The 27,506-nt window shown below is 50.6% G+C and overlaps 1 protein-coding gene across 2 annotated transcripts in view; it reads left to right on the top strand.

Annotated features, from left to right (window-relative positions):
- The first annotated feature begins 283 nt into the window (after positions 1-283).
- The window catches only part of ABTB3 (ankyrin repeat and BTB domain containing 3), a 299,729-nt gene continuing 272,506 nt past the window's right edge, over positions 284-27,506 (top strand). For both annotated transcript variants that reach the window (XM_044384463.3, XM_026499737.4), the window contains exon 1: positions 284-1,916. In XM_044384463.3, coding sequence (XP_044240398.1) covers positions 773-1,916 — 1,144 coding nt within the window. In that variant the 5' untranslated portion in view covers positions 284-772. The remainder of the gene's footprint in view (positions 1,917-27,506) is intronic.

Raw genomic sequence — 27,506 nt, 5'->3', positions numbered from 1 at the left:
AGGGGCAGGGAAGCAGCAGGGAGACAGTAGCCGCGTCTTTACGTTGCTACAGGCCCCCCAATTCCCAGGCCGCTGCCCCCTACTTCCTGCAGTCCTGGTCACCGCCGGGGGCGTGTGTAAGGGGCGGGGCTACGTGGAGCTGAGGAATTAAAAAAAAGAAAAGCGAGGTAATTAGCATCCTCTGATCCCATTGGCTCTCCGCCGGCCCTGCTTTACATAAGCCCGCCCCGCTGGCTGCCCGAGGTTTGCGGGGTTCGGCTGGGTTTGCAGCCGCCGCGGTAGCTGCTGCGCTTCAGTGCGGGGCGGGCGCCTAGCGAACCCCGGGCCGGGAGCCCGGAGCCAGCTGCCGGCTGCCGGCAGAGCTGCTGCTGCGGCGGCATCTGAGTCCATTTCCGTCCTACGAACACTGAGACCGGAGGCCGGCGGCTTCTGCGCCCAGCAGGGCCCAGGGAGGAGCGGGTCAGACACTTTTTATTTTATTTTGGAAGAAAGGGGCGAGTCCCGGCGTGAGCTTCCCACCCGGCCTGGCTCGCTCCTCAGTGCTCCCCAGCTCCGGTCCGGGCTCTGGAAGATGACTTCGGGGTCCGCCCAGTGTCTACCAGCGGCTGAGGCTCGGGGAGGCAGCCGAAAGTAGAAACACTTGGTAGTTGCGGCTGGTGGAAAAGTGAGCCGAGGCAGCGCGGACTCGGCTCTCCCCGCGCGCCGGCGCCCGCCGCTCTCGCTGCTCCTTCCCCTCGACTCCCCGGCGGCCGCAGCATGAAGTGGCGCAGCGATGGCCAGGAGAGGTAAGAAGCCTGTGGTGCGGACGCTGGAGGATCTGACGCTGGACTCGGGTTATGGTGGCGCGGCGGACTCGGTGCGCTCCTCCAACTTGTCCCTGTGCTGTTCCGACTCGCACCCGGCGTCCCCGTATGGCGGGAGCTGCTGGCCGCCTCTAGCTGACTCCATGCACAGCCGGCACAACAGCTTCGACACCGTCAACACTGCCCTGGTGGAAGACTCCGAGGGGCTGGACTGCGCCGGCCAGCACTGTTCGCGGCTGCTGCCGGACCTCGACGAGGTCCCCTGGACCCTCCAGGAGCTGGAGGCGCTGCTGCTGCGCTCGCGGGATCCCCGGGCAGGCCTGGCGGCCCCCGGCGGCCTGCCCAAAGACGCGCTGGCCAAGCTGTCGACGCTGGTGAGCCGGGCGCTGGTCCGCATCGCCAAGGAGGCGCAGCGCCTGAGCCTGCGCTTCGCTAAGTGCACGAAGTACGAGATCCAGAGCGCCATGGAGATAGTGCTGTCCTGGGGCCTGGCGGCGCACTGCACCGCGGCCGCGCTGGCCGCGCTGTCCCTCTACAACATGAGCAGTGCCGGCGGCGACCGCCTGGGCCGCGGCAAGTCTGCGCGCTGCGGCCTCACCTTCTCTGTGGGCCGCGTGTACCGCTGGATGGTGGACAGCCGCGTGGCGCTGCGCATCCACGAACACGCCGCCATCTACCTGACAGCCTGCATGGAGAGCCTCTTCCGGGACATCTATTCGCGGGTCGTGGCCTCCGGGCTGCCCCGGAGCTGCAGCGGCCCTGGCCCGGGCTCCAGCTCGGGCTCAGGCCCGGGCTCCGGCCCCGGCACGGCCACCGCGGCGGATAAGGAGCGGGAGGCACCCGGAGGGGGAGCGGCGAGCGGCGGCGCCTGCAGCGCAGCCAGCAGCGCCAGCGGGGGCAGCAGCTGTTGCGCCCCGCCGGCCGCCGCTGCCGCCGCCGCAGCCCCACCGGCCGCCGCTGCCGCCGCCAACCACCACCATCACCACCACCACGCACTCCACGAGGCGCCCAGGTTCACCGTGGAGACGCTGGAGCACACGGTCAACAACGACTCCGAGATCTGGGGGCTCCTGCAGCCCTACCAGCACCTCATCTGCGGGAAGAATGCCAGCGGTAAGTGGCCGCGCGGGTGCCGCCTCCTCCCACCCCACTTGGCCAACTCTGGTTGCAAGTTTGCCTCGCGCCCACCCTCCCGCGTCGTTCCGGCCACCCACCGCCGTCCCAAGCCTCTGAGGGGGCCGCGGAGCTGGAGGCGGCCCGAAACTCGCCCGCTCACTCCCGCGCTCATAATCCGCGTACTTTACGCGGCTCCTAAGGTTCCCAAGTCCCGGAGCGCACTGTTCCGCCCCTACAATGGGGCGGGGCGGCGGCGGCTGCCCGCAGACTGTGGGAAGAACGCAAAACCGTTTGGGGACACAGGTTTTATCATTTGCCTTTAGTACATATTTCTGCCAGAGCCCTGTGTTTTGTTTCATTTCGTTTTTTGACCTTGAAGATGCCAAATTCTCGGGCGCACGAGTTTGGCTCCCTGGTGTTCCGGAGGAGGTGCATTCCTCCTCCACCGCCCAGTTCGCGTACTTCCCGGCGCCCTCCGGGACAGTGTCCTGGCGCGGGTGCACGAGAGGCCCCGCGGCCGTCAAGGCAGAACGTTTGAGAGCTCGCTTGGCCTAGAAACTGGGGGAGAGGTGTGTGTGGTGAGAGGGTGGAGTGGGAAGACTTACAGGTCCCAAGTTTTCCCGGGGCAGTGTTTAAAGGCCAGAGCGCGCAGGGGGTGGGTGCTGCGCGATGGACACCCCCTCCCCCCATTTCCGAGCTCCCAGCTCTTGCTTCTCTCGGTTCCCGGTGGCAGGGAGCTGCAGCTGTCACCACTTTGCTGAAGGAGCGCCACTCGGGACCCGGGCAAGATGGGAGTGGGCGGGGTTCTGGAGGGGGCAGTCAGTTAAGGGAGTCGTTTCCAGCAGGTTCTGTCATCCTCTCCCACCCCCCCCCCCCCCCGTTTCAAAGGCGGGAGGGTGGGTTTAAATCTGTAGTTCTGACGGCGGAGGGGGTGGGGGCCAGAGGCTTTTGTTTTCGAGAGCTCGAGCTGGCGGTCCTGCCTGTCTGCGAAAGCCTGAGCTAGACACTTCAAAGCTTCAGTTTTCCACAGGAAATGGTAGAAGCGTAACTGGAGACTCTAAAAGCGAAATAAAACTTTGCTACATATTCGGCGGTTTGGCCGGAGATTACGTGGTCGGAGCTGAAATGCAGTCTTTCTGGGTAGATTTCATTCATGTTGCTGCCTGTCGGTTTCCCGGGGGCTGAAAGAAAGATGCAGCAGGCGCGGCCCGGCCTCTGGGGGTGCCAAGAGTGTGCATGTGAAGTGTGCCTGTGAGTGTGCGCAGGAGAGAGCAGGCGCACGAGGCTCCAGCAAAAGCTCTCGGGAAACTGACCCTCCAGCTCTTGGTCCTTTCACCTGGTTTTGATCATCGTTGGGGGAGGAGAAGGAAGGAGCAAAGTGGGCGTGGTGGGGGAGGGGCGGGACCGAGACTAACGCGTTCATCTGGAGACTCTTGAGGATCTCTTTGCCAGAGACCTTCCCCCTTTGCAGCCAGTCGAGGGCGCAGAGCCTCTGAGAGGCTCCCCATCCCCCATCCGCTATCCCCACCCCCACCCCAAACACACGTGAAATCCTGACCCAGGTGGAAACATCTAGGAGAAAGCGTGGGTCTTTGGATGGGCTTCTTCAGAAGGGGGAGGATTCACCTGAAAAACCCAGGAGCTTTGGACTGGACTGCTGTCTGTTCGGAGCCCTGCCCCCACAAAAAGCACAGAAGGGCTTAATTTTCTTCCCACCAGGTGCACCTCACCTCTCCTGTTCTTACCTCTCCCATTACAATCGACCTTTATTTCTTACTGGCTCCCAAACCCTTATCCCCCTGCTGGGACTGGACCCTGCTTTTACTAAGCTCTCGAAGGGGTTCCTTCCAAGGAAGCAGCATTCCCCTTAGGGGGTTACCAGTTTGGGAATCTGGGCGTCCCGCTCCACCTGTGCCTTTGCCATTCTCTGGAACTTAGGGCTTTGGTTGACTCTCCTTCTTGGGCCTCAGTCTCGTCTGTAAATCAAGGGCCTCTTGTAGCTCTGTCTGTATTAGTAGCCTTTAGGTTTTTTCAAATTGGTTTTTTTATGATCCTTAACACCTTTTAAAGACAGTTTTTGTGTTTATCCTTTTTGGAGTAAGTATACCTTAAGGAAGGAGAAGACCACAGAGTTGGTTTTGGGCAGGGTGAATGTGTGGCGGTCGGGGTTTGCTGCCATCCCAACGATTCCCACACCACAGAGCTTTAACTCCTGGGTTTCAGGGCCCTTCAGCCATCTCTTAGTATGAGATATGCTGTAATTTCATTGTGATCTCTCTCTCTCCTTTCCTTGAGCTTGTTTAAAATGGCATGTCATTTATACGGGAGAGTAAGGAATGAGCAATTAATTTCTTAGGCATCTGAAACATACATTAAACATCAAACCTATTAAACTATTTTGCATGGCAGTCTTTCTGATCTGCAAGCCTTATTAAGGAGCCGGTGCCTTACGTGATTGATTTTTTTCCCCTTTAACTCAGCAGTCTCACTTATTCATTGGTGAATTTGTTTATTCATCGATATTTAGCGAGCAGTTAGTAAATTTAAGGAGCGAGCAAGTACTGCGGTCCAGAGGTAATAACCGCTAACGTGCCTCCAACACTACTCTGTATGTTGACCCATTTGATCTTCAGCATTCTCCCTTGGAAAGCTACTACATTAGCCCCATTGTACGGAGGAGGAACTGAGGCACAGGGGGAACTGAAGTGTTTTGCTCTTTATTGGCAGGAGAATTCCCTGCCTTTAGGCCATCAGCTTGCCCTCCATTACCTACCCAGTTGAACAGAGACCCTTTACAGCCTGACATTCTGTCCCAATTCATACACTTTTTGTTCTTCTCGAACTGCACTGGGCTGTGCTAGATTTTACATTTTTATAGCCTCTGCCCAAGTCTAAGAGAGAGCCTGGTACACTGTTGGAGCTGTTGTGTAATATTATACAATGATGTCCAGAAAGAAGCTATTGATTTTTGAGTCTCTTGAATCATCTTTTCAAATCTTACTACCTTGGTTGCCCCTCTTCCTGCTATCTCTCCACCTGTCCACCCTTCTAATTTGTTGCTGCTAGGCTGCCACACCCAAGGAATTATGAAACTAATCACATGGCACTCAGTTCAGAAAACAGAAGATAACTGGCTGAGAGCAAGGGCTCGGTGGCTGTCAAAAATAATATGACTGGGTTTAGGGCATGTACTTTGTGGGGACTGTGATATGTTCAGAGGGCCTTTTTCTTCTGTTGATTTTGAGCTGTTTCGAAGAGGTGGGATAAGAGCGAAGAGACCCCAGTGAATGTTGGGTTTCTGTGGGGTTTTCGAATCTGGCCTGATTGGTTTTGCGAAAGCTAAATAAGGGGCAGGCAGAAGTGCTTTGGCAAGCCATTGGTGTGTGTTCGTCATTTTCCCTCGAACACTTCAGAGCTGGCCACTTCTCATCCCTGAAGACTTGGTCAAGAATGCTCTTTCCAACACTTCTGTGAGGGCTTCCTTGATGCAGCCCCTTCCCCACCCCTCATACCTGCGCCAGACACCGCCCTTTCCCCTCCCTTGGGATTCCTGACCCTGACCTTGCTTTAAGTGACTCCCCGTCACACCGTGGCACCTCCAGTGCAAGCTTAGTCGCATTCATCTTTGTCTCTCCTTTCATATCACTCAGCACAAAACCTAGCACGTAGCAGATGCCAGGTACGATTTGTCGAATGAATATAAGTGGCCCGTTAAATCTTTGGGATTTAAAATTCACCCACCAACATCTGTCATCAACCTCTCTAAAGGCCTCTGAAGTCAGACCTCCTGGATTTCAATTTCAAGACTGTCATGTTATAGCTGTGTGTTCTTAGACATGTTACCTAACCTCTCTGAGCCCAGTTTCTTCAGCTATAAAATAGGGGTAATAATTAGGATTAAGCAAGATTATGTGTATAAGGGTGTTACAGTCTGCTGCCAGACACACGGTTGGGGCCAAAATGGTGGTGGTAGTTGTGATAATCCAGGTATAAAGGTATCTCACATCTCTGTCTCATCCGGATTAACTCATCTCCACGTGTTCAGTATGGATAGAGCCAGCAGGGTACAGAATTTTACTTGGATCCCCCTTCCCGATATTCCCAAAGTCAGACAATTCAGGGGACTCATCTCAGGAATTGGCTCCATGGGCTCAGCCCCGACTGCTAAGGTCACAAAAAGATTGGGTCAAAGGAAAGTAGTTCATTTTAATTGCTGTATTTTTTATTACAGGCATCCTTAGTGAAGGGGCACTAGGGAACTTTCCAGGGTGATAGGGTTCAGAGGTACATGCATTTGTCAAAATGCGTTGATTGCATTGTAAACTTAAGATGTGTGCATTTCGCTGTATTTTAAAATGTACCGCAGTGAAAAAAGACATTAAAACAAAGCCATAGGCATTCTTCAATGAAATGTAGTCTTAAATGCAGAAAGAGTGTGAAGGGAAGACTAGAAGAGGCAGTGTGGTGTGATGAAAGGGATAAGGACTTTACACTGGGAAAGATTTAGCCTCATATTTCAGCTCTACCGCTTTCCAGCAAATGACTTAATTTTGCTGAATTTGGTTTTCTCATCTGCGCAGTGAGGATTGCCAAAACAAAACAAAAAGGCATAAAAAAGGAAGAAAATCCAAATCTACCCCATACAGTGATTAAAGGATTAAAGCAGATCAAGTATGCGAAAACACCTGTCACATAGTAGGCACTCAATTATAATGGCTTCCTTCAAACACTGATTATTTAGGCTGGTGATTTTGAATAGTCCCTTTCATTCAGGGATCCTCAATCACTTTGTAAACATTAATTAAGATGAGCCCTAGCCCCTGGCAGCACTGGCTTGGTGGGTAGGACGGTTTTCAGGTCTTTTGCTTCACTGTTGCCCCCTTAGATTCTGATCTGCGCTAAATGCTTACTCGGCAGTTTTCCGGTCCCCTAGCTGGCCATGCTGTTCCATGGTGTAGTGTTGCTGTGCTGGATAAAAATGTCACAGAAGAAACCTAGCTTCTGACAAAGAATAGGAAAACTATCTCAGGAGTCAGCCACGGTAGTGTCTGTGCTCACAGAGCACGTTTTTAATTAACTGGCTGCGTGTAAATTAAAACTTGGAATTTGGGTCAGTGGAGGGTTATTTGGTTTTCTATGCAGACTTGCCAGTTCAGTGCTGGGGCATTTGCAAGTAGGGTGTTTGATGGAACAGAAAAGAAAAATAACAGCAAAATAAAACAATGAGGTATCCATCTAGAGACCTGGGGTCAGGTGTGGCATGCTGATGGCTTTCGAAAAGGGGGAAGACCTCTACTTCTGGATCTGTTATTATTTGTGACCTCGAGCCAAACTCATCTATAAAATAGGTCTGATTATCATCTACTGAAAGGTAAATATAAAAAAACATTGACCTCGAAGTCAGACATGCCTACAACTTGCAGTTTTCCTATCTGTAAAATGGGTATTATAATAATAGCTACACTTGTATAGTGCTTGTTATATGCCAGGCATTGTTTCTCTGTATTATAACCATTACAATTACATTAGCTGTTATTAAAGCCAACCCCCAAATCTTAGAATTTGAACATAATAGAAGGTTGTTTCTTACTCACTAAAGTCTGATTGGGAGAGGAGTGAGGTGGGGGGCAGCAAGAGGGTCATTTAGGTACTAAGACTGATGGATTTGGCTTTCTTTAGCATCAGTATGTGGCCTGCAGGACAGCCATCCAGCCAATAGGTAGAGGAAGAAGGAGAGGGTAGAAGATCTTACGAGAGCCTGGAAGGGATCTCCATCACTTGTGTCCATATATCCTTAGCCAGATGTCTCACTGGCTCCCTGGCCACCACATATCTCTGTGTGTCCTTCTTCTCTCACACAAAACATGTTCTCCCTTCCCCAAGGGAGGAAACTAACATTCTATGCAATCACCGCTTCCAGGGGAAAGTTCAGGATCTTGGGGTGAAGCTCAGTCCTATCCATTGGATTGTGTGTGGTTTCTCATGGTCTAGGGAGCCCTGAGCCAACAGAGACATGTTATCTGCCACTCTGCGTCCATATGCCATCTCGGAGCAGGGCAGGATAGCCATGGGAAAACTCCCATTAGGGCAAAGCGCAGTCACGGAAGACATACACAAGTGCTGGCCCTTAGGGGTTAGGAAACCTTGGCAGGCAGGTACCGCGTGGCTGTGCCCTGGAAACCGGGGACGTTCCTTGCTTGAACAATGTTCTGGTTTATTATTCTCCAAGCTCCTGGCTCTGCCTTGTGGGAGGATTGGCTTTGTCCATTTTTCTTCTTGGCCACTCCCGAAGTGGCTCTTGAGGAATATGACCCACCGGAGGCTCTAAATCTTTTGTACCCTGGTTCCCACCCTTGAACTTTGAGGGGCCCAAGGATTGTGTTGATGTCGTAACAGTAAGATACTTTTAAAATGCAGGTTTAGCCTGATGGTGGGTATGAAGGAAGGCACGTATTGCATGGAGCACTGGGTGTTATACGCAAACAATGAATCATGGAACACTACATCAAAAACTAAGGATGTACTGTATGGTGACTAACTTAACATAATTTAAAAAAATAAAAATAAATAAAATGCAGGTTCATAGATTTTGCCAGTGTAGCTCCCTTGACCACTTAGTAGGATTTTCATCTACAGCATCTAGTGTGCCAGTAGCCACACCCATAGTCCTTTCCTAGGGCTGATGATCAAGCCTGGATGATTTCTTCACTTTCTTAACCAGATACCCTTCCTTTTCCCTCCGTTTAATGACAGCTACCTTGTGGCCGTCAGGGTTAGGCGGGAAGCTTCTACCCTTAAGCTGATCATTTCTTTCACTTCAAAGTCTTCTCGATCTTGACTCTTACCTCTTGACTCTTCCTTTTAGGGTCTAGAAATAGTTGTCCTTCTCAGTTCTCCACAATTCTTTCCCCATTTCACTTGCAAACTGGCTAATTTGTGCCGCAGTTCCTCTTTCTTTCAAATGCCTTAACTCCCCACCAGGAGTAACGAGTTCCCGTTATTCCTGTTATTTTTTTTTTTCAAACCTCTTTCTCTAGAGGCTGCAGGTTTGGTTGGCTCACTTTGGGCCTCAGAGTTATCCGAGGCAACAGTTTGAGCAAACATTTTACCACTTTTCCCGGGGTCTACTCTCTGACTTCTAAGCCAAGGCTACATATTTAAGCACCACACTTCTGGTACCAATTTCTTCAGTAGTTGGGGTGATGCTAGCTGTTGCATCAGATAAACCCTCACATCGTAGCGGCTAAACACTATAAAAGTGGTCTGATTGGTGGCAGAGCAGGAAGGCGCTTCGGTCCGTGAATGTTGATGGAGGCTCGGCCATCCGGAACATTCGGCTCTGGGGAACTTCCCTGCTCGGGGTCATCAGGAGGGTGGAAGCCTGTATAGGAAGTTCTTAGAGGACAGTCTGGGTGTGAGTATGTCAACTCTTTCTCCAGTCCAGTGACAGGAACTCAAGTCACATGGCCTCAGCTAGAAGCAAGGCGGCTGGGAATTCTGGTCTCTGGAAGGGCAGCCACTCCCAACTGTAATTCTAGATTAGAAAGCGGAGGAACGGAAAGTTTAAAGAATTTGGGTAAGGTGACATAGCTAACGAGTGGTTGGGTCAGATTTAAACCCAGGCAGTCTGGCTCTGGACCGCCTTGTAGGATATTTGTGAAGATTAAACTAATATAAAAGAAATAATGCAGTGTATACAAAGTATTTTTCCCAGTGTCTCATGTTAAATACACACTTAATACCTATCATCCTTCATGTGTATTATCAATGTTATTGTCATCCTGTTCTGGAAGTGGGGTGCTATCTGGATTCATAGTGAATCAGTATGAAGCTCTCAGGCATGGGTAAGAAATGACTCCCCAAGAGTGGGTGCCCCTGGCAAATTGTATTACGTACCTATCTTTTCCCGTCTGCCGTGCCCTGCATGGTACCTGCCGAGGTGCCGACACTTGCTGGGCCAGGTACCGTGCTAGAAGGCCTTCCATACGTCCTACTTGATTCAGTCTTCACGCTGTTCATGTGAAGTGGGTGTTGCTTATTCCCATTTTATGGGGGAGGAAACCGAGGCTCAGACAGGTTTAGCGGCTGATTGAGTTGCAATAGATACTAAGGGTTAGAATTGACGTTTGGGCTTCACAACCTGTGTTCTGAAGGTGAACTCTGGCTCCGGTGAGCCTCTGAGGGGATCCCAGGAGGACTCCAGTGCAGCCTGAGGGGTGCGTGGAGTGAAGGGCTCCACTTGCCTGGGTGTGGTGCTCCTGGTCGAGGATCGTCCTTTGTGTAATATGTGGTCACAGCTCTTCTCCTAGCTGTGCTGGCTTTCCCCGTCCTGGCTGCCCTGTGAGGTCTCTGTGTAACTCCTGAGCCGAGGCCCTGGGGCAGTGGCTGGCTCTGTGGTCTCGGGGGACAGCGCTGTCCATACTCGGCCTAGCTGGGCAGGCTCAGTGCCAGGAGGCGCGTGGCCTTCTCACTAGAACCAAATGCAGAGATCTGCAGCATGGTGGAGAATTGTCCTGGTACTCCCTGAGAATCCCAGAGCTGGCGTTTTCCCAGACTTTTGAGTTGGTGGACCAAGGTGTCTGATGACCTTGGGAAAGCCAATGAACCTTCTGAGACTCCGTTTCCTCGTCTGTTAAATGAGGATCGTGGTCGTACTTCCTCAGTGGGGTCCTTAGTAAGGTGAGTGGATTCATGTAAAGTCCCTGGAGTATGTAGTATTGGACAGATCATACTTAATGTCTGCTGGTTATTGTTATTATTATTATCATCATCAAATGTTAAAGAAGTGCCAGCTTCCTTGCTTATGGATCTGCTTCATATGGAGTGAAAGGCTCCAGTCTCCCAGTCACCAGACTTCCAGGGTTTGACCACTTACTAGCTGTGTGATATTGGGCAAGTTACCTAACCTCTCTGTGACTCAGTCCTCCCCTTTGTTAAGTGAGAGTAATAATACAACCTAATTCTTAGAGCTGTAGGGAAGTGTCTGACATGTAGAAATTGCTGGATAAATGTTGCTTAATGAATGAGTTTTATTATATTCATTGCGACCTTGATTGCAGGCATTGTGTTAGATGTTAAACAACAGGGTCCCTGCCTTCACGGAGCTTGCGGGCCTGTGGTGAACTTATTTTTTTTTCATCAAATAATCATGTAAATGTAAATTTACAGCTGTGATGGTTGCTACAAAGGAGAGATACACGGGGCTGGAAGAGCCTTTTCTGAGGCTCTTGATGCAGTCAGGAGTAAGAGAAGGCTTAGACCAGGAAATGTGCCTTGAGTGAAGTCGACGAATGACCCATTTGGTTGAAAATGTAGAAGAGTACTCCGTGAATGCAAACAGAATGTGCAAAGGGCCTGTGGCAGACGGGAGCCTGGTGAGAAGGAGAGCAGCCAATGTGGCTGGATTGGGAGAACAAAGTGAGGGGACCTGGGTCGGGATGAACCTGGACATCTGCCAGATTAAGGAATCTGTCTTTTCCTGAGGACACTGGAAAGCTTTTGAAAGCTTTTAAAGAGGGAAATGCTATGATCAGATTTGTGTTCTAAGAAGCTCATGTAGGCTGCAGTACTCAGAACAAACGGGAAGGAAGGGATGGATGAATGTGGAAAGGCCAGTTAGGTATTGTCATCACCCCCCACCCTGTGCAAGAAGAATCTGAGGCTGTTAGACATTTCGTAAGTTGCCCAGAGTTGCTGAGCAATAAATGGCAGAGTGGGATTTGAGCTCAAGTCTAAGAGACTTCAAATTCTCCCTTTCTCCCACCCGTGCACTGCCCCATCCCTGGGGAGCACTGGTTCAACTCTCACAACTTTACAGGTGGGGAAACTGAGCCTCAGAGTGAGACCCTCCTTGCCCAATGTCACAAGGTCACATGGCAGAGCAGGAACCAGTACCTAGGTTTCTGGATTCTTAGCCCATCTCCTGTCCTCCGTGATGCATTGTCTCTTCCAAACCAGATCGCTCCTTGGGGGCAGCGAGGGCTGAGAGGCTGTGTTGTCAACGGCAGTTTTGGAGATTAATTTACGACCAGGCCGTAACATCTGTGGTTTTCACTGTACATATCACAGGAAGAGAAATGCTAGTGCGGGAACTCGCTAGTGGGGGAGGTCCCCATTAGCTCGTGGCTGCGTCAGTGAAAGCAATTACTGCGAAGATCAGGTGTGTTCAGCACGGAATCATATTAGCAGTTCCCCAGTGCGTTAACATCCAAACGCAAATCAGAGAGGCTGCTTGGATTTAACTGGGGATTTGGGGTGGCGGGTGTCATTGTTTCCTCCTGGTCCCGGCGCACGGCACCCCCGTAAGTCAGGATGTGCATGCGAGCAGGCAGACACGGATCACCTTCTCTCCCCCACCTCTCTCCCTCTCTCCCTCACCATCTCCCTCTCCCTCTCTCTCTCTCTTTCGATGGCCTCAGAGGATTTCAAGTACTGGGGAGCATATACAGCTTTCCCTTTCCTCGCCCTCCAGCCTCCGCTCCTTGCAGGCTTATCTTCGCCGACTCTGAAGGCCTGGGGCCTGGACTCACCGCTGTGGGCAACACCGGACAAGGGACCTGCTCTCGTGTAGCTTGCAGGCCTGACGTGGGTTTGGTTGATTCACAGATAATCCCCTGAATGTAAAACTGTGCCCGTGGCAGGAGCTCCTTAGAGGCTCACGGCGCCGGTGGGGCGACGTCTGGGGAGGCCCAGCTGCCCCTCCTGTGGGCCTCCGGCCGAGGCTGTGGCCAGCACCAGGACACCAGCCAGTCAGGGGCCCTGGGGGTGGGATGGGGGGTTAAGACTCCCGATTCTCCTTCCCACACTGGAGCCGTGTCATCAGGGCGGCTTCTCCTGATTCTCAATTCTGCGTGTGCCCCTCTCTCTGGAGAAACCTGCTCCCCCATCTCCCTCCATTCTGCAGCCGCCATCTTCAGGGCCAGATGCAGAGTCTCCGGGTACTGCTGCCAGGTGTGGGCACCCCTGCTTCCATTCCCCTCTCAGCCTTCCCCACACCCCTTCCCACGGGGTCCTGCTGCCGTTGCTGACCCTCCTGCTGCCCCAAGTTTCTCTTTCTGTCAGCATGAGAGCTGTGGAGGAAAGCACAGGCCAGAAGCACGCTGGTGGCTTCACGGCCTCTGGTGGTCTCGGCCTGTGGAACTGCTCACTCGGGGCAGCCGGGAGCCTGCGGGGGCAGGGAGGGCGCAGTAGACGAGGAGGGGGTGCAGAAAGGTGCCCGAACCCTCTAGCAAGGAGGGGGCTTCAGCTCAGGCCTAGCAGGGTGTACACATGCTGGGGGACCTCAGATGCGCCCCTGACCTCTCTGAACCTGTTTCTTATAGGAATGGGAAATAATGATGATACCAGGGTCTGGTATTCATGGAGTCACAAGTGTCAAATGAGACGCCCCTGTGGGAAACTCTAAAGCTCGGCGCTTAGCTAATGGTAAAAGGTACTATTTATTGAGTGTTACCACTGTGTTGGGGTTTTCCAGAGAAACAGAACCAATAGGTTATACAGAGATTATATATGAGGAGATTTGTTGTAGGAATCCGCCCACACGGCTGTGGACGCCAGGAAGTCCCACAATTCGCCATCTGTAAGATGGCGAACCAGGAAAGCAGGTGGTATAATTCAGCCTAAATCCTCAAGCCTGGAAACTGGGGGGCCGCTGGTTAAGTCCTGAGTCTGGAGGCCTGAGAACCAGGATTTGCTGCTCTTGAGCTTCCCAGCAGCCTGTGCAAAAAGAGCAATCGTGAGCAGCGACACAGTTCATAGTACAGTGGGTGAGGCAGAAATCACCCAGCTGCTGTAGCCGTTCCTGTGATGTGGACCTGAACCTGAAAGACATTTGTCAGCAAGGGACTGGAAGCAGTTATGAAGGTGCACTTAGCAACCTCACATTTCAGCCCATGGTTGTTAAGAAAGAACAGAGCTTCCTCTTGATTTCAAAGGGTCTCTCTCTCCCCTCCCTGGAAGGTTCTCCCCTCCCTGGAAGGGTCCCCCCTCCCTCATTCCTTACAGAATGTCCAGTTGTTGTGATATGTGGGGAGACCAAAGGCCGGGGATGGGGCACCTTATCAGTGTTCCTCATTCTGGAGGAGGGCTTTAGGGTCAGAAGTTGGCCTGGAAGCTTATGTCTGGGTCCCATGGTCCCTAGAGACAAGATATGCGTTCACTTGAATAAACGTATATCAGTGCTTCTCTGGGGAAAAAAAAAGCAGCCTGTGCACTATACCTCCAAACACAGTCTTCGGCACAGCTGGGTATGAGTTTGGGGAGGGAGGAGAGAGCTGGATGGGCTCTGGGCCTTGGAGAGATCAGCACCACTGTGGTCAGGTATCATGCTCTTGCGGTTTAAGGACAGGAGAGGGCATGAGGCCCAGTATAGAGCAAGCTGTGTGATTTCAGGCAAGTGATTTAACCTCTCTGGACTTGTTTTCTTATCTGAGAAAGCCTGAGAGAGTTTTGAGACTCAAAGGAATCATCGGATATGAAAGTGATCTGAAAACTGCAAAATAATCATTCGATCATTCATTCATTCAACACACGTTTATCAAGAGCCTACTACATAGAAGACGTGGTTATAGGCCCTTGGCATTGATCAGTGCACAGACAAAAGTCCTTGCCTTCATAGACTGTGAATTCTAATGGGGGGAGACCGTATGCAGTTAACAGAAGTAAGCAAGTACAGGATGTTAGAAAGTGATACCTGCCGTAGGAAAAATAAATCAGACTGAGGGGGACCAGGTGGGCTGAGATGGTGGGTTGTATGTATATAGTGTGGTTAGGGTGGTCTCGCAGAGAAGGTGACATTGGTGTAGAGAGGTGAAGGAGATTGAGGGATTTAACCGAGGGAGGAGTGTTCCTGGCAGAGGGAACCGTCAGTGCAAAGGCCCTGAGGCAGGAATAGCAAAGACACCAGTGTGGTAGAGAAGCGTGAGTGAGCCAGGAGGAATAAGAGGTGAGAGCAGAGAATCACAGAAAGCCAGGTCGGGTAGGTCCTCATCGGCTAGTGTAGATTTTGGCTTTTATTTTTAGTGAACTGGGAAGCCATTACAGGATTTTGAGTAAGGGTTTACAGGTCTGGCTTACGATTTAAAAGGATCACTTTGGCTGCTGGTTGAAAAATGGGCTGTAATCAAGGAAATTCAAATCAAAACCACACTGAGATACCACCTTACGCCAGTTAGAATGGCAAAAATAGACAAGGCAAGAAACAACAATTGTTGGAGAGGATGTGAAGAAAGGGGATCCCTCCTACATTGTTGGTGGGAATGCAAGTTGGTACAGCCACTCTGGAAAACAGTGTGGAGGTCCCTTAAAAAGTTAAAAATTGAGCTACCCTATGACCCAGCCATTGCACTACTGGGTATTTACCCCAAAGATACAGACGTAGTGAAGAGAAGGGCCATATGCACCCCAATGTTCATAGCAGCAATGTCCACAATAGCTAAATTGTGGAAGGAGCCGAGATGCCCTTCAACAGATGACTGGATTAAGAAGTTGTGGTCCATATATACAATGGAATATTACTCAGCTATCAGAAAGAACGAGTTCTCAACATTTGCTACAACATGGACAGCACTGGAGGAGATAATGCTAAGTGAAATAAGTCAAACAGAGAAAGACAACTATCATATGATTTCTCTCATCTATGGAACATAAGAACTAGGATGATCGGTAGGGGAAGAAAGGGATAAAGAAAGGGGGGGTAATCAGAAGGGGGAATGAAACATGAGAGACTATGGACTATGAGAAACAAACTGAGGACTTCAGAGGGGAAGGGGGTGGGGAAATGGGATAGACCGGTGATGGGTAGTAAGGAGGGCACGTATTGCATGGTGCACTGGGTGTTATACACAACTAATGAATCATCGAGCCTTACATCAGAAACCGGGGATGTACTGTATGGTGACTAACATAATATAATAAAAAATCATTAAAAAAAAAAAAAAGAAAAAAAAAGAAAAATGGGCTGTAGAGGAGCGAGAGTGAAACCAAGGCCAGTATGTGGCGGTTCTTAAAATGACCCAGGCAGGAGATGCTTGTGCAGTAGACCACCGTGGGAGCAGAGGAGGTGGGCTAAGAAGTGGTTGGACTGGGGCCGCGACGAAAAGGAAGCGGCAACAAGATGTTGCTGATACACGGGGCGTGGAGTGTCAGGACACGAGAGGAGTCCAAGATGACTCCAGGGTTTTTGGTCTGAACAACTGGAAGGTGCAGTGGCATAAACTGAGCTGGGGAAGCCTGGGGGAAGGAACAGGTTTGCCGATGGCGGAGAGGTTGGGAGTCCAGTTTGGGACATGCTAAGTCTGAGGAGCCTTCGAGATCTGTGGGAAGAGGTGTCAACAAGGGGGTTGGATAATCATGGCTGCGTTCAGGAGAGACTGGTTCGGAGGTATAAATGTGGGAGTTGGAAGTATACGGATGGTTTTTAAAGCCATGAGATGGGACCAAGTCACTTAGGGAGTGAATGTAGAAGAGACAGGAGGACCAAGGACTGGGCCCTTCCTTGGGCTAGGCAGAAAAGGAGGAGCCAGCGAAGGAGACCGAGAAAGAACAGTCAGTAGAAAGGGAGAATAGACATGTTCTCACAGTCAACGGGAGAAAGCATCTAGGAGGAGGAAGCGTTCGACTGTGTCACGTGGCCTGCGAGGTAGTTACTACCATCGTGCCCCCGCTGCGGGCGTATTTCTGCCTGCAACCCCTGGGACCACTTTAGGACCAATGGACAAGCAACCTCAAAGTGGCTGATGGGCACACTAACCACACTAACCATAAGGAACCAGGAGGATGTTTGGGACGTTTTCTCAACAGGATGGAGGCAAATGGGTCTCAGGATGTCATCTGTAAACGGAGGGGCTTAGGCCCAATCAGTAACTTCAGACTGGACTCTCATGATCTTAAGGTTCCATAAAGGGCCTCCAGGTAGGGAGGCTTCCTGTCCCCACCCTGCACACACACGTCACCAGGGCTGCTACCCTTCTGTCGGTGCTACACATATTGGACTTTGGCATAACATCATCTGAGAAAGGGATTCTGTTGCCAAGTAGGGTCTGAAAAGCACTGGCCCGGATGATTAGCAAGTCCTTTCGGCTCTGACATCACAGGAGGCTCAGCTGCTCAGGGAGCAGGGATGCCTGTGTTTTTTTGTGTTTGGTTGTGGGGACCAGCCAGGAGAGAGTGTCCCCCTGAGGCTTGGAGAAGCACCGGGCCAGGCAGGATGGGGAGGGGAGAGGAAGGTAGGTCCTGTGCTTGGAACCGTGTAGAGCTCTAGGACCCCAAAGGGATGGAAAAAAGGGAAGGAGGAGAACCAATATTGGAACAGACCTGGTAGGATGCGGGGTCCAATTAGATGCTTCCAAGCATCCCCTCCTGATTATTTGCAATTCTGCTCTTTTCCTGATGCAAAGCTCTTCTTTTTTATTCCCCCTTCAGTGCTGTCGCCTCTCCTCCCAGGTTCCATTTTTGATACAAGGGAGCAAAGGTGGAACTCATCAAAGCTATCTCTGAACCAAAAATAACCCAGCCAGACACGTCCCGACCTTCCAGGCCAAAGTGCTTGCTTTCGTTTGTCAGAGCTGACACCTTCACCTATGGCTCTCCAAGGTCTGAGGTTCAAAACTGGCTTGCCACTGTATTAAAGAAATATGTATATTTTTTCCTAAGAAGTTTGTGATTAAATCTATTTTACTTCCACAGAAAGGATCAGTCCTGAATGCCTAAACCCCAGTGTAGATGAGGACTTTGGGATGTCGTGGCTTATTTTATTTACTCACTGAAATGTCTCACCTGGCTGATGTTCTGGAGAGAGAGGCTGATATGGTGCTGTATAACCAAGCGTCGGAGGTCAGGCAGCCTGGGTTCACATCCCAGCGTCATCCCTTACTGGCTGGGCTGCCTGGGGTGGGTTCTTCACTCTCTGCCTCATTTTCCCCCTGGTGCATAGGGATGTTTGGGGGCTAAGACAAAATGCCATGATGTGTATCAGCACTTAGTGGGGGGCCGTGAGTGCTCATACATGACAGCTGGTATTGCTGGGGTTCTCATCCCACAGCCCCCAAAACCTCCATCATAGTGCTCATCAGGCTGCCTGTTCATCTTTACGGTCCAGACAGTTTCTTCTTCATCTTTGGGTGTCCAGGTGGCACACAGTTGGCACTTCAATGAGTGAATGAGGCCGAAGGCCATAAGCGCCATGCGAGCAGAGTGTTTGTCTGTTTCATTCCCCACTCTCACCCCGAGACTCAGAACAGCGTCCACACATGGTGGGTGCTGAGTAAATACTGGTCATCTGTGAAACGAACCATGAATCAATGAAAATTCGCTAACAGGCAAACCAAGAGCCTAGAGCTAACCACTGGCTAACTGGCTGGGAGTCTCCCACTCTGTTTCCAAATTCCCAGCCCTGAAAAGTTCTCTTTTTCAAAGCTTGCCTCTCTTTGAAGAACAGAAAAAGAGAATGATTGTTCATTATTCCTTTATATCCACTTTCTTCCCGTGAGATGGCACCTCGTGCTAATTCAGAATTGAAAGCTGTGTCTGCATAGATACTCAGATCTTAGAGCTGGAAGAAGCCGGCACGGAGCTCCTGGGGCAGGCCTGCTGCTTTCAGGTTGGGTGTCGTGTGGGTTTTGTGAACCAGACCCTGGAGAGCCAGGGGACTTTCCTGATGTGCGTGGGGCCGCATGGCTGCTGGCAGAAGAGCGGGTGAGGGAGAGTCCTGAGCTTTCCGAGTGGGAGGGCCTCACTTCTCAGCTAGGTCTGGACCTGAGCTCCCTGAATCCCCAGGTCGGTGTCCACGATGCCAGGCTGCCCCAGGAAGAAAGAAACAAGGCTTTGCTTCCTTTCCTCAGTTGCGATTACCCCTGGGTCCTGCACAGCCTGGGGACCTGACCCAGAGAAGCTGACAAGGCTTATGGACGGGCATGCTGGCTGGGTGCAGGAGCTGGGTGTCCCCCCACCCCCACCCCCGGGCCACCTGGCGTTCCATCAGTGGGCTGTCTGGTGAATTTTGCTGGCTGTCTGCAGCAAGGCTGCAATGTGACCTGACGAAAATTTCTTAAACGTTCTAGTAACCCTAAGACTGTGTCTAGACCATGATGAGGCAGCTGGTCAATTCCACAGGGATTAAAAACATCAGCTATTAGATAGACGATCGATTTAATCAGATCGGCAATGTGGAATTGTGAAGATAAAGCAACCGCGTATCTCGTCCTCCGGCTTGTTGACTCAGCGTTTGTGCTTTTGTTGGTCTCTCTCCATCTCTCCTGGTCTTTCACTTGGGAGGCAATTCAGCGTCCACTAAATACCAGGCACTGGTATCGGTGGAAAAGCACACGCCACTGCCAATATCCAGTCCGGTTTTGTGATTAGAAAGACCGGGACCACTTTTTTCCCAGAACCGTGTGACACGTATTGATTGAAATACTTAATCTGAGCCGGTTTAACCTAATGTTCCTATTGACTCATTCAGGTCTGCCTCTTCTTCCCCCTTCCTCGGGGAACAAACTCACCTGCCAATTGAGTGGAATTGAAGCATGGGGACACTGGAAGACAGGAGGAGATGTCTGCTACTTATCAGGCTGCTCTGACAATTGTGAATCCCACAATGCCTTGTTATTATTTGTTCTTTAGGCTTGCACGGTTTACGAAGTTCCATCAATTATTTCTATCAATGTTCCTAAAAGCCCTAGGTGTCAGGGGGAGTGGTAGGCACTGGGAGCCTGATTTTGCACGAGAGGAAGCTGAGGGTAGGCAGAGGGGACATATTTTGCCCAAAGTCACCAAATAAGTGGCAACACTGGGCAGCTGTTGGACTCCTAGTCCTGTGCTCTTTCTGGGCTTCCCAAGGCCACTCTTTGCATTGTTGGTGCTCAAGTGTTTTGCGAACCTGGATTGACTATCCCAAGATGGGGGTGGGGGGAGGAGGAAGAGTACGAAGGGATCCCATCCGAAGACTAACCAGGAGGTAAAGGTTACCCCAGCTTTGGTCCTCCCAACCTTTGGACGTATGGAGTTACTGTGTCCCTCCCCTGCAGTCTGTTAGGCCTCAGTGGAACCTTGCATCTGATCAGCCCCTACCTTTGCACCTTCAGCCGTGGCGGGGGTGGGGGTGGGGCTGTCATGGGCTCCCTAGAGCATTATGATTTGGGCTCAGATGCTGCTACTTGAAGGTCAGGAAGTCCTTGGAACGCCCACTCAGAAAGGAGGGGTGTTCCTGCTGGGCTCTGCAGAACCCAGATGGCCCCTTAGCCAACTTCCCACTGGCCCAGAAAGAATGGGTTTCTTGAGCCTCTGCACTGGTGGACTTTCTAGAGGAATCTGTGGCCCAGCCTGAGCAGGCTCTTTCTGAAAGAAAACACAAGCGCAGGGGCTCACAAAGCCTCGTGCGCCTCAGCTGAGCTGTAAAATCCACCCTGTTCTTGCATAAAAGAAGAGGTTGCCCTGTGTTGCACCGAGCGCTGGAAAAGAGGCGGTGTGCCCAGTGGGAGACAGGCTTCTAGGCAGGTTTCTTACCTTTGTTTTCTGTTTGCCAGAAGTTTTCCATTGCAAAGACTTGTCACAACTAGAAATCCTTACGTATTCTGTGCGCAGGGTCTCTGTTACGGATCTTAATCATTCATTGTGTTTTCCTTAAAGTAAAATGAGTTTTCTATGAAAGGGGAAGTAGGGGGTTATTGATTGTACCTCGTATATCAAGGAAAGCTTCAGTGTATTTCCATTTGGAAGAAGTGAGAGCAGATATTTCTTAACTGCAGCAGTACCGGGAAACAGGGCGTGTGTGTGTGTGCGTGCATGTGTGTGTGTGTGCGTGCACGTGTGCACACAGGCCTACATTAGTTCAGCAGGATTGTCAGAAATCAGGCATTTGCCAGGGCTTCTAAGTTTGGGTTGAGTTTTGATAGCTAAGATTTGCAGACTGTCATGTAGGTCGTTTTAACATCTTCCTTATTTCTAGCCTCCCCGTCTTTGGAGGCACCGACCCATATCACACCCAGACAGACCCCAGCAGATTTCTGTTACAGCTAGAAAAAAAACTGTAATGATTTTGCTTTTGGAATTATTTTGCTGTGTGTACATCTCATTTTTTGGTGGGCTCAGATTTCTCAGCTGTCGTCATGCGTCCTCGGGAATTCTTGCAGAGTGAGAAAAATCTAACCAGCCTTCCTCCCCCACCCCCAAATGTAATGGAATTGTGATGAATGTTGATGTCAACAGTTCATGATGTTGACTTCATGTTACGGGTTTTAGCCGCTTAATTACACAGCTATTAATTATGGCTTTGCAGTTTTCTTTTCATGTTTGGGAGCTGATAGTTTTCACTTTTAAGGCATTGGATAGTTTTGTAGGCCCAAGAAGAGGCCAGGAACTGAGTCGCCTAGTGGGAAAAAATGATCCCGTGCTTTTGACATCAAGAAACTGAGTTGAGATTGGCCACAGAAAGGTCATTCTGAGAGTTTCAGTGCCCAGCAGAGGCCTCTCACACAGACACACACTCACTCACACATGGTCTCACACACGCACTCACACTCATACTATGATGCAGTTGTTGAGATAGTTAGAATCTAGTGCAAAACCAAAGGGCGATCCCTCTCCAGCCTCTCCCTGCTCCCTGTGGATGGAGCTGTGTGTCGTCTACAAGTCCGGATAGGAAGTTTGGTCCACGGGTGCGTGGGCTCAGACGTGTGGAATGAGACCACAGTTGGTGGCCTGAGGTCTGCTTCCCTGTGTACTCAATTTACCGGGTCCTTTTCCTGCAGCTACACGGAGCACTGATGCAGCCCTCAAAGGCTGATTAAGTGGCCAACCTTCCCATTTTAGAGAGAAGGAGAAAAATGAGCACCAGGCAGAAAAACCACTCCTGGGAGGCTCACCAGAGACTTCCCAGGATGGAGCCCTTTCCTAGCTCAGTCTCTGTAACGGTCAGCACGTTCCCAAGTGTGTTTTCAAAGACCTTACCAAAAAAAAAAAATTTTTTTTTTTTTTTTTTTAATCAGGAATTTGGTAAAGAGAAGCAGAAGGGTGGTGCTGAGTGCTGGAGAGATAGCCGTGAATAGGGTGCACTGGGTGCCCCCGAGAAGCTCGTGCTGTGACTCGGGTACAGGATGACGGGAGCTGCCGTGAAGGCTGGAGACAGCTGGCCTTGGGGAGGGCTGGCGTGCAGACTTCCCAGCCCTGCCACAGGTAGCTGGGAACTCGGCGCACAGAGGAGCCGAGGATGCTCTGTTAGCACTTGCCCGAGCTTGGCCCCTGCGTAACTGGGCCACGCTGAGCCACAGGCGTGGCAGGGATTGAGTCACCATGGCTCTGCCGCTGAAAGCCACTTCCAACCACCTTCATTCATGGCTCTGTTTCGAAGGTGTCTATGAAGCGCCTACTTTGTGACCGGCCGGTCTGGTGCTGGGAGCTGAGGGTCGCACAGTGAGTGGGAACAGCATTGCCCCAACCTTGTAAGGCTGTCCTGGAAATGTAAATTCTGACCATGTGATGATAGGATCCATGGGAGTTGTAAGAAAGGGGGTTCAGGGTTCTGTGTGCCTCAGTTCCCTCATCTGTAAGATGATGGTTGTTGGTGGGTTTCAGACTTGGTTTGGAATGCAGCCTTTCTGGGAATCTCAATATATGAAACAAAAAAGCAGAGTTGTTTGGGTCCGATCACTTTCCACTCTGTGAATAGTGAACCCTATTGCCATGTGGAACCCAGTTCGAAAATCGGTGGGCGAGATTATCCCTGAGGGACTTTCCAGGAGCCCATGCAATTCTAGAATTCTGTGGCTTCCATTCCGAGTCATCATGATCCTGGGTCTGGAGTCCTGAACCATCAGTTGGATTGAGGCTATCATCCTTCTCTGCCTCTGGATGCCAGATCCGTGTCCTGCTTTCCATTGGGGGATGGGAGGCGTGTAAATGCCGAGGCTTCCATCCAAGAAGCCTGCCTGCAGGGGAAGAGAGGAGGGATGATGTGAGGTTGGCTTGCTCTGTTCCTCTAGCTGTTCAGAGTATCTCTCAGCTGGGAGGACTGGCTTGTGCCATTGCCACTGTCATTTTATCTGCCACCTGGGCCAGAGCTACTGAACGCCATCCCCACCTGGAATGTCTCAGGACCCTGCACACCACAGTCAGCCTCCTTACTGGACCCTCCTTATTGGAGCCTCACCCTAGGCTCCTCGCCCAGTCCATTCGTCCTGGGCCCCCAGATCAGCCTCGCTCTGAGTATTAGTGACTGGAGTCCAGTCCAAGCTCCTCCCCTTGGCACCCCTAATCCTGCCTCAGTGGAATCTCTTTGGCTTCCCAGGCTACTCCCACCTTCCCCCAAACACTTTCATTCCTAATTCCAAGCCTCTGCTCATGCAACTTGTCCACCTGGAATGGCTCCTTTCTCCTGGTCCTCTTAGCTGCATGGTTCCAGATCAAGCCCTACATCCTTCCTGGGGCTGCCCCAGAATAAGCAGATTTTTCTCTTCTTTGAAATCCCACAGCATTTGCTTGCCATCTGAAATGCTTCAGCTATGGATCACATGGGTCCTTTTGTTGGAAACCTTTTGTGTGGCTGTGACCTGCTTCTCCCATTACCCATAAGCTCTTTGAGGGCAGAGTCTGGAGCTTTCAGTTCTTTTGCCCCTTTTCCTGCCCTGTGTTCAGTGAAGGTATTACTTGATCAGCCCTTCCAGAATTAGAGCACAAACTGTATTGTCCAATTAGAGCATTCTGATTGTTAAAGGTGGCCTGGGGTGAATTGAAGGTGTCATTCTTGACCAATAAGAACACTTGACTTTAATTGGCCAGTCTGATGTCACATTGTGTTGGCAGCTATCAGAGACCAAACTAACAGGCTTAAACAAGGCAAGGAGTTGGTTTTCTCCCTTACAACAGCCCAAGGCAAGCAGGCAGCCCAAGGTCGCGTGGGTGGTTCTACATCTCAGGCTCCTTTGTCTTTCTGGTCTGTCATCTTTAGCACATGGTTTGCATTCTTAAGCTACCTCATGGTCCCAAGATGGCTGCTACAGCTCTAGTCGTTGCTTCCACATTTTAAGCACGATGAAGAATGAGGAAGGATGGATTAAAGAAAGGGTGCCTGCCAGCGGACTCAGCCCTTCTTTTAAGGAGCCTCGTTGATGCCCCCACCCAATAATTCTGCTTATATCTCTTTGACCAACACTTAGCCCCTCTCGAGCCACTGTTTCTCCAAGGGAGGCTAAGAAATTTAGTTCTTTAGCTGGACATATTTTTCCCACCACGACTACCCAATCCGAGTGCTTTTATTAAGGAAGAGTGCAGGAAGGGATAGTGATTGGGTTGGCGGCCGGCAATGCCTGTTGTAGCTGGTTAATGGCACCTGCTGTTTTTCAGGCTGAGTAGGTACCCATCAAAGAAGGCAACAGATATTTCCAGTTCATGCTTTGCAATTTTCTGCCAGTGAATCCCAGGACTCCAGAGGTCAGGTTTCTCCAAGATCTCATCTTCAGACAAGTGTTTCTTGAATGATTCACCCTGAGCCCCCAAAGTCACTGAAGGTAATTGGCTTCATAAAGGGGTATGGCTGACGCCCTTGTCATGGCCAGCTCATCCTTTAGCACTGAGGAATGGTCCTGGTGTTCTCGGTCACTTTAAAGATTTGCCAAAGCAAATGTGGAGCCAGGCCATGCCCTCTGTGTTAAAGTCATTGTCCCCGGACTTGATAATGAACAGGATCTTGATTCCACACAACCTTGAGCTTCAATACAGATTTAATTTGTCTGTAGGCTTTAATTGAACAACCTGATTATATAAATAAGAATCAATTCTGATTTTCAAAAATGACTGATTTCCTTTTAAAATCACCCCGGTGCATAAAGGCACTCTAAAAGAAATTGCAGTTGGACCAGAAAGTGCTCATGACTTTTTGTTTCTTTCTAATGGAAGACAGTGGTCTTCCAGCCTGGTCTGGTCATTCATCCTGGCTCACCAGATAAGGCTTCAGCTGGATACCTCTCTTGCTTTTACTGGTGCTTGGGAAGTTCCCTCTGTCTGGAAGGGGAGTCCCTTTTTACCCACCTGTTTTCTGTTTGCAGGGTATTAGGTGTTTGGGGGTGAGTGTGAAGTATCATGTTTGTGAATCACCATGAACTGTCTCAGGGTTGAAAAGATGGGCAGAATCAAGTGTGATGGAGATGGGGGACCCTTTATAAATCAGTAGACACTTGGATGGGCCTGAAAAATCTATCTTCCTGGTCTTATATGTGGCCTCAAAGATAGATTTTTCAGGCCCGCCTAAGTGTTTACTTATTTATAAAGGGTCCTCTGTCTCCATCACACTTCACTTTGCCCGTCTTTTCAGCCCTGAGACAGTCCACACGAGAAGCCGAGCCTCTCTGATTTTAGAACTGTCTGTGAAGGTAGAGTTTTGTGAGATTTGCCCCACAAAGAGAATTAATGGGAGCTTTGATTTTTGTCCGTAGACACAAAGGGCCCGGTATCGGTTTCAAGTGATAAAACATCCAACCCAACGTGAACATCAAGGGGAGGGAAACACTGGCTCATATAAATGAGAAGTCCGGGAACGGGACTGGCTTTGGTTGCTGCCGGAGGACGCCATCATGACCTCGGGTCTCAGCTACCCTTTGCCCTTGTCATCTGTACCTTTCTTCCTGTGTGGGTTTATCTTCAGCTCGGCTTCTTGTGTGCCAGTCATGTTGGCCATCACTCCCCCAGACCTGACTTCCTCAGATTATATCAGGAGAGAAAGAGCTTTCCTTTCCCAGACATCACCATCCACATGTCCTGTGCACTTTGGTTCTGACCAAATCAGGCTGGGGCCCACCTCCGACCCAGTCACTCTGGTGGGGGTTTGCCCATGTCTAAATGAGGCTTCTTCCCAAAGCAGGGTGGTCCCGAGAGCTGGAGACCGTGCAGTTCCAACGTCCAGAAACTCCGGAGAGTGAAGTTGGGATCTAGAATGGCCAAGAGGGGAAGTTTTATGGGGCTGCTGGGCCTGCAGCAAGAAAGCCATCATTTCCCTAGGCTGAAGCTGATGGATTGTCGAGAGTGTGCTCTGTTCTCATCAGCGACCTTCATTCATTCACCCCACACACCTGTCTCATGCCGTCTTCGTGGGAACCCCATGAGCATCCTTGGCCTGGTTAGACCCAGAGCGGTCATGGGACTTGTCTGAGGTCCCATTGTCTATATAAATGGCAGAATCACGACTCACACCTCGGGCTGGTGAAGTGGCGTTCGCACCTGCTCCCACCCCGCTGCCCTGCACCCTGGACTGAAATGGCCTGTCTGTGTTCTGGAGCAGGGATTTGACCGGGACGTGACCTAGGTGACTCCAAGGTCCCTTTTGGTTCTGAGTTTGTGATTGCAGGAAAGATGGAAGGTCTAGACTTAGGTGGGGGCTCACCTGAGAAGGTTTTGCGGAAGCATTCCCCCTGAGGAAAGTTGGGGGGGGGGTACATGAAGGGACATCTCAGACCAGAGAATGTCCTTTGTAATGGTCCAGGGAAGGTGTCCCGAAGCCGGATCTCAGCTACAGGACAGATCCTGTCCCTCCTCAGAACAGGAAGCCCTTCACATGGAAGCTGCTCCTGCGTTTTAGCCAATAAAAAGTAAATCGATTTTCACTGGCGACAGAGACCCTGGCTTGCCAGACTCTGCGTCCGAGTGCCTGGGAGCAAATGGCCAAGACCATAGGACCACATCTCTGTTCTGGTCCTTCAGGGAATGGAGAAATACATCAGGGCTTCCTGGCACCAGACACAAAATCGGGAGTATTTTTATGCAATGTTTTTACAGTGACTGTCATAACCGGCGATATTCCTAAAACTTACTAGGGATAATCGTAGTTTTATTTCATGCCTATAAAAGTCTGTTGTTTAGAGTAGCATATAACATTCTATAAATTTCCATATACACTCTACCCTTCCATTTTGCGCGTGGGCCAGCTAGTAGCTTCGGCTGATGACGGAGGACATTCTGGCTTTATTTACTAAAGTAGTCCTTCTAAATTGGGGAAAATTAAATTCATTCTGAGCCAGTTCAACTCAGCTGAATTTTATTGAGCTATGAGCCTTGCACTGTTTTAGATTAGGGGATGTAGAGTTAAATAAAATAGAGTTCCTGTCTTCAAGGATGTTTCAATTAACTATTGCTCAAAACAAACTACCCCAACACTTAGTGGCTTCAAGCAACCTGTTTATTTTGCTCTCAGTTCTGTGCGTTAGGAGTCTAGAAAGGGCTCAGTCAGGCAGTCCATCTCTGATGCGCATGTCTGGGGTCGTTGAGTCTTAAGAATTCACTCCCGAGATGGCTTCCTTACACATTTGGCGCCTTGACACTTTTCCACCCATCTCTCTCGACATAGCATCTTGTCTTCTGGGGCCTCTCCACATGGCTTGGATTTCATGTGGTATGGAGGTCGTAGGGTAATTGCCCTTCTTCCGCAGTGGCCGGCTTCCAAGAGGTAGAAAGTAGAAGATTCGAGGTCAGTTAATGGCTGTATCCCAAACCAGCATGGCATCACTGTCGCCATTGGCCACAATGGTCAGAAGGCACAAAGCACAGCCCCACAGCCTACTGCCAAGGGAGCAGGAGGAATTCCACCTCCTGGCGGGGGAGTGGCAA

The sequence above is a fragment of the Ursus arctos genome, unplaced genomic scaffold, assembly GCF_023065955.2.
Source record: "Ursus arctos isolate Adak ecotype North America unplaced genomic scaffold, UrsArc2.0 scaffold_21, whole genome shotgun sequence".
Taxonomy (NCBI): domain Eukaryota; kingdom Metazoa; phylum Chordata; class Mammalia; order Carnivora; family Ursidae; genus Ursus; species Ursus arctos.
Note: the sequence above shows the minus strand (reverse complement) of the source record. Positions and strands in the feature narration are given on the sequence as shown.